Genomic DNA, 12,391 nt, shown 5'->3' with positions numbered 1-12,391 from the left:
TAACAAGGTTCAGCTGAAGAACGTTTCATAAATGGCTGATAGCACTTTACCAAATACGAAACAGGAGTGACCAGACTTGTGAAGTTCATGTGTGTAGTCTGGGAGAAAACAAGAGGCATACCGAATTCTCATGGGAGCCACCACAGATTAAACATCTTTAATATTGGAGGATGGCCTGCAGAGGCACATAAAGCAGAGAACCATCTGTAGCACTCAGATCAAAATGCACCATTGGAGAGGGTGCTGTATTCAAAGGGAAGGCAAGTTGGGGCACTGCTGTGGAACTCCTTCGGCTTTGTCTGTGAGTTGCAGATTAAAATGGTTGACAAAAACGGGGAAGGAACTCTTAATGGGGACTTTATATCGTATTTCTGCCTTAAAGTTCACCAAAGACCAGGGGTTAAATGAAATATTTTTTAAAAAATCAATCTTTATTTGACCACTGGCAATCCAGGCAAGACTCTTCTGTTGCTGTTGTGCGAGCTATTTAAAGCTGGCTTTTAGATTTTACCGCATATATGCGGTTAGTTGTGGCATGTCTGTCTTTTATGAGTACATACTCTAAGAAATAGGTTATTTTCTAAAATTGCCTTAATTTTCTTACCTAGCTATTGGTATGAGTTTTTGCACATAATTACAGGCTTTGAGTTGGTTCCCAGTAGTACTTACCCTGATGATAATAATAGGAACATAACACATCAGAATAGCAAAGAAAATCTCAATCGAGGAGGGTGCTGAGAAAGAGATAACAGGTTTGGTAGAGGATGCCTGTTGTACTTGACATGAGATTCTCTCCTCCATTTTCAGTATCTTCTCGAAGATAACTAATTAACTATAAATACACAAGCGTGGATAAAATAGCTGTGGAACAGCAGTTTGTGTACATCCCCAAGTGCATTAAGTATTTTATAGAGAGATAAGCAGCTCTCTGAGCCGGGGACAACTTCTATTTTTAGATAAAACAGAGTGAGGGAGGGGCTATAAAGAGTGAGGAAAAGGCAGGCTGAGGGGAGGAGGCAATGAGGTCATGAGGTTATTTCCATGCATTTGTTTAAAACAAGTGAGAAAAATGCAAGGAAGACTGGTGTATGCACAATGCTCTACAGTGAGTGTAGTTATAATCAGCTCCAACAAGGACAGCCTTCTGAAGGCTAGAAGAAAAGTCAACAAACACTATTATTCCTAGAAGCCACTGGCTAGTATAGAGCAGAAAGAAATCACATTGGCTCTTAGACCTTCAGAAAAATAATTTAAATGAGAACATCTGTATTGTCAGGTTTGGGGTTGGTTTTTTTTCCTTAAGCAGAAGTACATATGGAGCAATTTCTGAAGAGCAAAAGCCATTTCTATGCCCCCTCCCTTGTAATGCTGGTCCCCAGGAGTATGTGTCTGCTGAACTAACTTTTGGGGTTTTTTTTTTTCCTCCTCTTTTGAAACAGATCCAGATTTGCCTCTCAAGCTGCTTTTGACTGCTCTGGACAGTAGCAACACATCGAATCTGACATGATTCTTCCTGGTTGTGCTGCTGCAGATGGAATTTTGAGTACAAGGAATGAAAATTGATAGGACTTGTTGGTGTTCTTTCTGCTATAGCCTGGAGAATCTCTGAGCTGCAGCAGAGGTACTGGAGGTGTATTTGTAAACTTGGGAAGCTGAACTTTCCTCTTTCCTTACCCACTAGAACAAGTGTGGGGATATTTTTTTAAGACTTTGTTTGTTTCTTTGCAAAGAGTTGATTTCACCTGCTTGTGAAACATACCAGAGAGACTAGGAAGGAAGACAGATTTTTCATTTCCTCCAAGCCCTGTGAAGTGTACAATTTTGGAAAGCAGTCTTAATAAATATTGCATCACACTATTGCTACATATCATTTGACTTACTGGAGACTTCAGTGTGCATTTTCAGGCTGAGCACAGAAGCTGAGTATAATTTTTTTTTCAGACCAGTGATTTTTGCTGTTGCATGAGAACTTTCTTAATCAAAGTTTTATCTCGAAGAACAGATGCTGACAGAGATGATAATACGGCTATGAAATAATCTGCTGGAGGAAAAAGTGTTTCCCCCAATGTCTTCAGGGACAGAATAGCCAAAGCATTTCCTTGGATTAAGCCACACTGTGCTAGGTTCTTTCTACTCAGGCATTTCTGATCTTTACAAAAAGCAGATCGTCTCCTTTGTGTCATTTTTAATTGATTTTTCACTGCATTACAAGAGATCGTTGGCACCAGTCCAGGAAAAGGCAAGCAGCAAGTAGGGAATTCATAACAAAACAAAAAAAAGCCTCATTGATCACTGGATCTGACAAAATAATTAGTACTTGATGTTTTCAATAGTTCTATACTGTTACTTAGACTTCCAAAAACAAGAGAAAATCCTCTTGTACTAGAAGATCACTGAGCAAAAGTGTGACTTCTAAACTTCTCCAGCACTCTTCCTCATTTTTTTGGAATCTCCTTGAAGGAATTGCTGAGAGTTTTTTATTGGCTCATGAACAGGAGCAGTACCAGTTAGATGTTCCCTCTTTTGCAAGCCAATCAACTTTGGGGCATTGTGTTGTCATAGGCAGCACAAACCATTTTGGTGTGTCCATTCCCAAGCATATACACTAATGGGCCTTCAATGTATTCATTAATAGTGATGATATTAAAAGAAATATTAAAATCTTGTAAACCAAGAGAAATGCTGAAGGGATATCAAGACTAACATCAAAGCTGTAGCAGACTTCAAACAGTGTCATACCATAGTTCCAAGATCTGGGCAGCTCTGCACTCTGATGAAATTTGTAAGATAAATCAGTATGTAACAAGCTTTCTGTCTGAGGATCCTTTTTGAATGTGCAAATGTGGTGTTCACTCAGTAGATTTTACCACAGCCCTGATAAAAAAGTATAGATAGAGGTGGGGTTTTTCCTGCAGCATCTGCATTTTTGATGCAGTAAACACAAATGTCATCTCAAAACACCCCAGAACCCTAAGGAAAAAGATGTCTTTTTCTCATAGCAAGAGTTTGGTACCCTGCTACATCCTTGAACTTGCTGCCAAAGTTGAGTATAGAGTGAAACTTCATTGCCCACATTGGGAATGCCTTGTGAACTGTGAAGTTTTGAAGGTTTTGCTTGTAGCTGGCATTGGAAAAACACTCAGTTACTTTATAGTAGGTTGGTTGGTTTGTTTGTTTTTTCTTAATCAGTTAGATTATTTCAAACATTGCTTTTCTGTGGAGAGAACCTTGCTTGTTTCTTGTGGGGGGCAGAGGTGTCAAGGTACCAAAAAAATACTTGTTTCCCTCTCCCTTATAGGAGACCTGCAAACAATAAAAAAGGAAACAGAAGCCTTTAACCTACCTTCTTCAGAGAGAACATTAAATCAGCACAATATGGCACATCACAGTATTGTCCTTGGATTATTCATGATGACTGTTGTGTCACTGTTGGATGGAAGTTCAGCTTTCCTGTTAAATCAGCGTCTGAAGGGAAGATTTCAGCGAGACCGTAGGAACATCCGCCCAAACATCATCCTTGTTCTTACCGATGACCAGGACGTAGAACTTGGTAAGAGCCCAACGTAAAGAGAATTGTAGCTAATGAGTATGGCACTGCTTTGCCTAGAAGCTAGATTCTTCTTTGAAAATACTATTTTTTGCCAGTGTGAAAAATAATAGGAAGAACAAGTAGCAAAAGTTTAAACCTACTTTTATGTAGGAAATGCTTTCTGTCTGCACGCAATTCAAGGACAGCAAAAACTAGTCTCAACTTCAAATGCCAAACTTCCTTTTTCTGTGGAAACGTGAAACTTCTGCCTATCTGTCTTCATCTACACACCTCAACTACGCTTCTGGCAACTGCGAGTGTAACCTGGGAAGCTGTGTGCCAAAGCAGTAGATCTAAACTCATAACTGATTGTTGCACTATGTAATTACCCCAGATATTTTTTTTTTTTGCATAATTGCAGACATTCATTACATGTACAATTTTAATTACTTAAATGTTACCTAATGTAGTCATGCTATTCCTGGTATTGTCCATTTAGATGTGCAGTTAATTACTGGCCAAAATCACTTAGTATGAAAAGGCTCTGCTGTGTTATTCAACGCTGCGTTAATTGCTGAAGAAAGGGGACAAAGATTAAATGCACTCTTTGCCTAATGATTTGGAATAATGAATTAACTCATGGAGTTTGGGTTTTGTTCTGTTACCTGAACAAGCTTGTCTTCACCAAATGTTGTCTGCAGTTAGAAGCAGCGATTAGCATCAACTACTTTGTATTTTGCATTAGAAACATAAAGCTTGGGTCATGTGAAAGACAAGAGCCGGTGTATGTGTGGTCTGGTGAGGTCTTTTGACAGTTAACTGCATCAAATTTCTAGGATGGATGAGGAAAAAATGGAAAACAGACCTCACAGAAGAAACGAAACACTATAGTTAAGTTAATCAACTTGTGTTACTTGCATACTTACTCATCTGGTTGGGAACTTAATCACAGCTGTGCGGCGGTATTCTTACAGATGCTTTCTTTTTGTCACTCTCCCTGCATGTCTGCAGTGTCACAGCTGTCACATTCTTCTCAAAGTTTGAGGGAAAAGTCTGCCATGGCAGTAAGCCCACCAAATAGAAACCTAATTTAAGTTAAGAGGATCAGAAGATCTTGTTGTTGTTGTCACACTTAAAATGGTTATTTGTATGACAAATAAAGCAGTTTCAATAATGCATATCCAAAAGAACTTAAAGTGCTTTATCTTGCAGGCTCAGAAGGTGGTCCTGAAAAATTTATCATCTTCTGTTGTGTGCTAGCCTGCTTGATTCTGATGCAATTGTCTAAGTCCTTTGGGCAGTATACTTCTCTTCTCCGATAATCTGATGCTTTCCGATTTCAGACATAATGGGCATGTGTCCGCACAAATTAGGATGTAACTGAGGACAATCCATTTGATGAAGCTGAGATTTGATATTCATCATTTGGCACTAATGGCTTTGTGAGGCCCAATATTTGTTTGAATTAATATTTGTTCTTGTCTGTTGTCTGATGAGCTGTCCAAGTTAATCAAAATTGCCATTTGAGGGGATTGTGGTTAATGCATTTAAGAAAGATGAAAACAGGATGTGAATTACAAGTCGAAACTGAGGAGAGCTATGAAGGCATAGCAGAGAAAACTTAGCCTAAGATTTCATCTCTTTCTTAAGAATACTCTGTAACTGATAGCTGTTGGTAGCTTTCTGTGTTCTTATGTGGCTACTTTTGAGGCAAGAAATGAGGACACCACATACTCAAGTGGTCTGAACAGCCTTTCCTTTATTTAAGAGACATGTAAGAATGCACCAGTAGCAGGTGGAGCTTACCAGAAAGAGAATGCTGCCTCTTTCAGGAAAGGGGTACAACTTTTTTTTTCCCCTCATTCCTTTTGTTTGTTGTTGTTGTTGCACTACTGTTAATCATGAGCTTTCCTTGGGAAAGCAAACCTCAGCCTCATACTGGGGAAAAAAAAGGAAAAGGCTGATGAAAAGGATGCAGAATCTCTCAGTCAAAGGAGAACGTGTGTAAATTGTAATGGGTACAAATGGGAGAAGACAAATGAGAAGACCAAGAACTACTGAAACATATGCAGTCAGTTGACTGTCTAATCAGAGGAGCTGTACTGACAAGCAGAATGTAAATAAGAGCAATACACTGGCGAGGAGAAATAATTAATTAGAAACAAAGGCTTTTTTTTCCCCATTAGAGCCATTTAAGTCCAAGTTAGTATAATGCTGATGTCCCCTGTGTGATGGACTCAGCATCTCCAGTTTAATTAGGTTTGCCTACCATATTGCTGAGGTTTAACAAACCAGCTCATTTCATTACCTCATAGCTGGAGAAAAATCAGATTGTTTGGAAGATATTTCAGCCACAATAGAAAATTCTGAGGGAGAGGTGATTTGTATGTTCCTACATGTTCCTCTGAAAAGCTACTAAAGTGGCATGAAAGATAATTTTTCTTGCTTATCGTACATGAAGATTAGGGCCTTAGAGCCTTGTTAAAATTAAATGGGGGGGGGGGGGGGAACAAGGAAATGAAGACAGGAAAAGGGTGTTTGATGAGGTTGAAATAGGATAAAAATAGAAGGCTTTAAGGGATATTTAATTAACATACTGGGGTTCAGTTAACTTGTGTATGGATACTGCTTATTAACCTATGCTTGTTACTCAGAACTTAAGTTCTTCACCAGCTGGAGCTGTCTAAACCTCACATAAATTATGACCTCTGGCACAACTAGTGTGAAAATCAATATTATTTCCTAAACAACTGGTATTTTTTTTTCCTCCATTAATTTTACTCAAAATATCAGCCTTATCCCTAAAGTGAACTGGAAAGCCACACTAGGGAAAGTTATGGATATCACTCAGATTTCAAGAGCAATTTCAGCCTGGGCTCTGCTTCGCTTTGTTCAGGGAGCAGCCTGAATGCATCCAATCGATTGAACTTTCAGAATGCATTGAATTGATTGAACTTTCAGATATTCACAGTAGTCCAATGGATTTATTTTAAAATAGCTTAGAAATTTCACATTTAACTTCTGAGTAATTCTTACTTCTTATCCGTGGGTTTAGGCCAGTAACAGCACATTTTCTAAATTCAATATTGACATGTCAAAGCATGACTTGCTTTGGTACATCCACTAATGAAACCCCAGATGGTTTTCCAACTCAAAAGGTGATTTGGTGAGGTTCCAGTTGCTGATTAATACATAACTGATCTTCTGCCACAGAAAGATCAATTTCTTCTTTTTCTCACCATTCTGTATTTGTATTGGAGGCAAGCTGAAGAAAATAAGTTTTGGTTGGCTGGTTTAATTCTGTTTAAAATATTTAAAGCTGGCCTATTTAAGACTGTATGGAAGAGTATGCTGGACTTTTACCTTCCACTGATCTGTCACTCTGTATTAGTTCCCAAGCTGGGAAAGCAGATTAGATCATATGTTTTTGTATTAAAGACTGTTGATATATAGGGCTTTGTCATTACAGCAGTTTTATTAAAGGAGGTTACTGTCCCCAAGGGGAGTCTTAACATGTACTGTTATTTATGCACAGATGCCTCTGTCATTTAAAGGGACTGTTAAATTGTATTTTAATATTGGGATGACAAAGCATTCTTTCGATCTGCTTGGGTTAGCTCATAAGACAACCCAGAGGAAATGTTCACAGTTTGCAGGCTCACCTAATGTATAATTGACTGATAGAATTGTTAGCTGCTGTGTTAGTGCCTTTGAGCACTAACACTTACCCCAGTTATGAGAAGAAAAAAGCTTGCTTTCTTCAGATATCTTTTTGATATGTGAAGTTGGAAAAGGGCAGTGCAATACCCTGCCTTGGTTCTTGTCTCGAAGTGATGTGACAGATGTCCTCTGACCTGAGAAATGCACAGATATTTTTTTTCTCCTCTTCTTTTTTAATATTAACTTCAACAAAATTATCCCAAGACAACTAATACTACAGCAATTTTTAGGTTAAATGATCTACAGTAGGAGTTAACTTTCCCTCATGGTGCCAAAGAGTCAGATTTCCTATGTGGTTTATGACCATTTTCCCTTTAGGTTTTGACTCCTGGCTGTATCTATGTACCTTGTATTAAATCAACTTGCTGTTGCAATTTCATAATGAAATCTCTGTCTAAAGAGCTTAGAAGAAACCTAAACCCATTATTGACAGAAACAACATAGAGTTTGTGCCAGATGTTTGCAGGATGCATTGATTAAAGCTGAATGATTAATCCAGCTCAATCTTGGGTAGGTTAGTCCAAACCCTACTCCAGCAGGAGCCCATCTTCACGTTGTCTGTTGGCATTTCCTGCTCATGAAAAGAATGGAAGACTGGTGATGGAAAGGTTTACTTTCCTTTGCAAGGTCATGCTGATGATGGGTACCATTACAAATTCTTTGGAAAATGAAAGTTGTTCTCTTGGTCAAGTATAACTCGCTCTGCAGGGAAACTCAATGTGGTGGTTTTTTCCCTCCTGGTACTTGGTGTTTCTGTGTGTAGGAAGAACTGATCTGGATTCAGGTTTAGCTAGGTTGATGTCTATGGTTAAGATCCAGTCTTTGTCCAAAGCCTTGTCTCACACTGGAAACAGAGTAACTGTTTGGCAGCAGTGTGGCTTTCAGTAATGGTTGGCAAAAATACTTTTACTCCTGTGGCCCCAATTCATCCAAGTCCCTGCCAGTTAAATTTGCTTGTGTTTTTTTACGTTGAGAGTTACAAGCTGTGTGGTGTTATCTATCATACAGAAGCCTGATTGTATCAAACCTAGCCTAAGAAAATTTAGAGAGTTTTAGGTAATGCCATTATCAGAATGGATTGAGTGGATAAACAGAAACCATGCTGGTTATAGAAAGTCTTATGAGACCTTTACTGTGTCTTTGGTTCACTGAAAGTTACAGAAATCAATACCTACCAATACCTCATATTAGAGAAAAGAGCATTCTATCTAGAGAACAACTCTGGCAGACAGTGCTTGAGTAGGGGGTTGGACTAAATAATCTCCAAGCATCCCTTCCAAGCTCAGTGGTTCTGTGATTGTGTAATTACAACTCTCAGCCTTTTGCAGAAGGTTGGCACAAAAGGCAGCGTGGCGGGTATCATCTGAAACCAAGGATTAAATAATGCTTAAGGAGTATGCAAACTTTGGTCAGGGCTGCTGCACAGAGTGAAGCTCACCCTCAGGCCACATTGTCAGCTTAATGCATGCTGTTTCTTGCCTTCAGCTACTGGAACAGTGCTAATGACTCCAGAAAGGCTGCACAGATGGTGCAGATAGTTATAGTGGTAAATCTTGAGCTTAGAGAAATTAAAACAGCATTATGATCTATGTCAACAGGTTTGATTCAGATCTTAATTTAGGACTTCAGTATTTGGTCCTTTCTAGAACAACGGGAGGGCTTCACTAGAGGAGGGAGAATAATCTCTTTGGATTTGGCTTCACTATGAGATTCCAGTGCCCTTATTACCTGTGCTTTATTCTGGTCTCTGATGTGACAGGTGAGCTGTTAGCTCTTGTGACTGAAACAAGGGAAATAATTCTGATGTGGTTTTTGTCCTTCTAGGTTCCATGCAAGTGATGAATAAAACAAGACGGATCATGGAGCACGGAGGGGCTCATTTCATCAATGCCTTTGTGACAACACCCATGTGCTGCCCATCTCGGTCCTCTATTCTTACAGGGAAGTATGTCCACAACCACAACACTTACACCAACAATGAGAACTGTTCTTCACCGTCCTGGCAGGCTCAGCATGAAATCCGTACCTTTGCAGTGTACCTCAACAACACAGGGTACAGGACAGGTAAGATCCAGGCTGGCTCCATCTGAGAGCTTCTTAAGACTTATATTAATACAGAGGCTAATGTATATAATACTTTAATTTCTTCTTGTGATGGACTGCAGCAGTGCAGAATATCAGAGCTTCAGTTTTGTGTGTAGGTTTAGCTTCCTGGTACTTTTATTTAAGGAAATTAAAAAACGAGCAAGAAAACCCAAGGGAACAGAACAAAACAACTCACCACACAGACAAAACCAAAACAAAGAAACAAAAACAACCAACCAAAAAGCCTGAGCAAAAATCAACAAGCAGAACCCCCAAACAAACAAAGATCCAATCCCAAACAAAAACCTTTCAGAAGCTGGGAAGGATAAAGTAACACACATGCTTGACCTGAAGGCACAGCACACACAGAATATGCCCTGCAATTACCTGAAATGCACAGAAGAGATGAGAAAGATGGTATGGAAAGGAGTTAGCCATCTGAAGTTTTTAGCAAACAGATACATTAATCAAACTAAGAATGCAAGAGAAGGGACTGCTGCTTCTGTGCTTCAGGGCACAGCTGGCAGCTGGATTGGTTTCTCCAGACAGTCCGTTTCCAGAAAGGTGTTCTGGATAAATAATGAGTAAGGAATAATTGGCAAGATCAAGTGGACTCCTGAGAAACAAATGATTCTTTCTGCCTGCAATGCTTCTTGGGAAGAGAAACCCTGTAGAAAGGCTTTCAGAAGTTATGGGGCATGTGTTTTGCAACTATTTCCTCCTTGCATTCTCCAGAAATGAGATTTAGGTCCTTGCCTGTTAGGGTTGTTTTGTCACTTTCCCTGCTAATGCCTTCTGTCACAATGAAAAACAGGAATAAACCTGTTTGTGTTATTTATAGTGTATATGTACTGAAACATTGTAGTACAGTTATTTATAGTACAGTTTTTTCCTTTGAGTTTATAGTATTTGAGGCTTCTAAACCCTAGTATAGAACTTGAACTGTAACTGTAACAAGATCATTATTTTCTTTCTAACTGTTCATATGAGTTTTACATGTTATTGTGCCAAAGTCTGGGTCTTAAATAGGTAATTTCCTTGTTTTGTTTTTCTGAAGTAAAGACCTGAATTAATTTGGAAAGAAATAAATCAAGGGAAGTGCACAGACCTTATTAATTGGTTGCTGTTTCCCTTGATTTATCATTCCTGGCACTAATACCAATGACAATATGAATGCCACACCAAGGTTAATGTTTTATTCTTCTTAGTTTATTTGTTTTGTGCGTAGCTGTGGTTGTCTACTGGAGTAATGTTTGCATTTAGTGGCTGTATTTGGAGTATCTGCAATTGCTACTAACTAGCACTTCTATTGCAAGTGTGCTGGTGTTTATATGTCTTACACTTTCACATTAACTTCTTGCTTCACAAGGTAATGCTTCACATTAACTTCTTGCTTCAATTTGGACTCAAGATCTTAGTGAATCTGTATTACATTTGCAGTCTGCCTCTCTTACTTTGCAAACTAAATTTACTGGAACCCACAGAAATGATACTTCTACAAGTGAAAAGCAATCTTCAGGTACAAATGAATTCCTCATTTGTGGAATTAAATGTGATATCGTAGTATATAAATTTAAATGGAAATTTCCATCATTGGAGGCTGATGTTCACTTCTGATCTCCAGTTCAAGTCTTGAATTATGCACTAGGAAAGATACCAGCAGTAAGAGGGTGGTTGTGGGGATTATATTTTTCTTCCCTTTAAGAAGGAGAAGAAAGAGGCCATGAGGAATAAAGCCTTTTGAGGCTTTCCTTTATCTTTAAGTTCACAACTGTGGAGTAGGAAAGCTAATATTTTGGAAAGGAGTTTGCTTTTTTTTTTTCCCCCTTCATTCATAAGTCTGGCCTTCTGCCTGTGTTTTTCATCTATTCTCCTGTGTTTAAACTTGAAGGAAGAAATTGTAGTCTTCTATTCCACCTAACCTTCTCTCTGTTTTTCTTTTTTTTTTGCCACTTGTTTCACATCTCCTTGCCCTCATCTCTATCCACTGTGAGCTCCCTCTGTTTTGTTCTGTTTCAAAAGATTCTGCTGGGGACCATTCTTTCTGCACTTTTCCAATGCTGGTAGCATTTGTGGTTTGTATCTCTACAGACTTGGACCGCTGCTGACACCTCTGGGAAATGTTTTGGGTATGGGGGCAGGAGGGAGCAGTGTGGCTCAGGTTTCTCTTGCACAAGTTGCAAGTAAAAAATACGAAAGGAGACGGAAAAGGTGTGACTTCCCTATAACTGCTTCTCAGCTTCAGCCTTAGTTGTCAGTTTTATTTTTTAACTTTGACCCTTTAAAAAGTTTTACCAGCTTTGTTAGGCATAAGACTTGGCAGAATAGAAATGAAAGCAAGAGGCTGGGGTCAAGAGAAGTTCATTCTTCAGCTTTACGAGTCAGGATTTTGACCAACATGTAGAGGGACTGCTGTCACTTCATGTGGATCAATTAAAGTAGTATCATGGCAAGGCAAAGGATGGGTTTTCTTTTTACAGTGGAAACCAGTGAAGCAGTAGGTATAACAGGTGTCTCTTCATCTGCATTAACCTGTCTCACAATCTAATAAATGCTAGTGTCATGAGTAGAGACTGAAACGCTGTGTCCTCATTACGTAGCCACTACGTGTAGAGAAGTTTCCAATCTCAGTATACTAAGCAATTGGTCTGATTTCAAAGAGCTTGTCACATGGTTGCCCTATTACCTATTGTGGAAAATTAGGCAAGAGGGACAATTCATGTGAACAAACCAAGTCAACTGATGAATTAACCTTGAGAAAACTCAGTGCAAGCAACATTTGAATCATCACTGAATTGAAATAGTGGGCACTAGTGCTTCAGCTTGAAGCAGGAAATGGTTAAAATGGGTAAGAAACAAAGAGAACCTGTTGCACACTTTTCTGAACGTTGGGCAATTTCTCTGCCAAAGGATCCTTGTGAACATTTACAGAAAAAGCCAAAACCAAACCCACAAACCCCCCCACATTTTCTCTGAAACATGCACAAACACTTCTTTTGGTGACACAGGTTTTAAAATGCACAGTGCATTGTTGCATGCTTGGGTCCTCCAGAAACA

At 39.1% G+C, this 12,391-nt stretch overlaps 1 protein-coding gene across 4 annotated transcripts in view; it reads left to right on the top strand.

Annotated features, from left to right (window-relative positions):
* SULF2 (sulfatase 2) overlaps positions 1-12,391 on the top strand; it is a 152,872-nt gene that overhangs the window by 85,081 nt on the left and 55,400 nt on the right. For all 4 annotated transcript variants that reach the window (XM_068149877.1, XM_068149874.1, XM_068149875.1 and 1 more), the window contains 3 exons: positions 1,440-1,621; positions 3,299-3,550; positions 9,074-9,313. In XM_068149877.1, the coding sequence (XP_068005978.1) occupies positions 3,376-3,550; positions 9,074-9,313 (415 nt within the window). In that variant the 5' untranslated portion in view covers positions 1,440-1,621; positions 3,299-3,375. The remainder of the gene's footprint in view (positions 1-1,439; positions 1,622-3,298; positions 3,551-9,073; positions 9,314-12,391) is intronic.

This window comes from Melanerpes formicivorus, unplaced genomic scaffold, assembly GCF_026170545.1.
Source record: "Melanerpes formicivorus ecotype bairdi unplaced genomic scaffold, bMelFor1.0.p_v2 SCAF_19, whole genome shotgun sequence".
In the NCBI taxonomy this organism is placed as follows: domain Eukaryota; kingdom Metazoa; phylum Chordata; class Aves; order Piciformes; family Picidae; genus Melanerpes; species Melanerpes formicivorus.
Note: the sequence above shows the minus strand (reverse complement) of the source record. Positions and strands in the feature narration are given on the sequence as shown.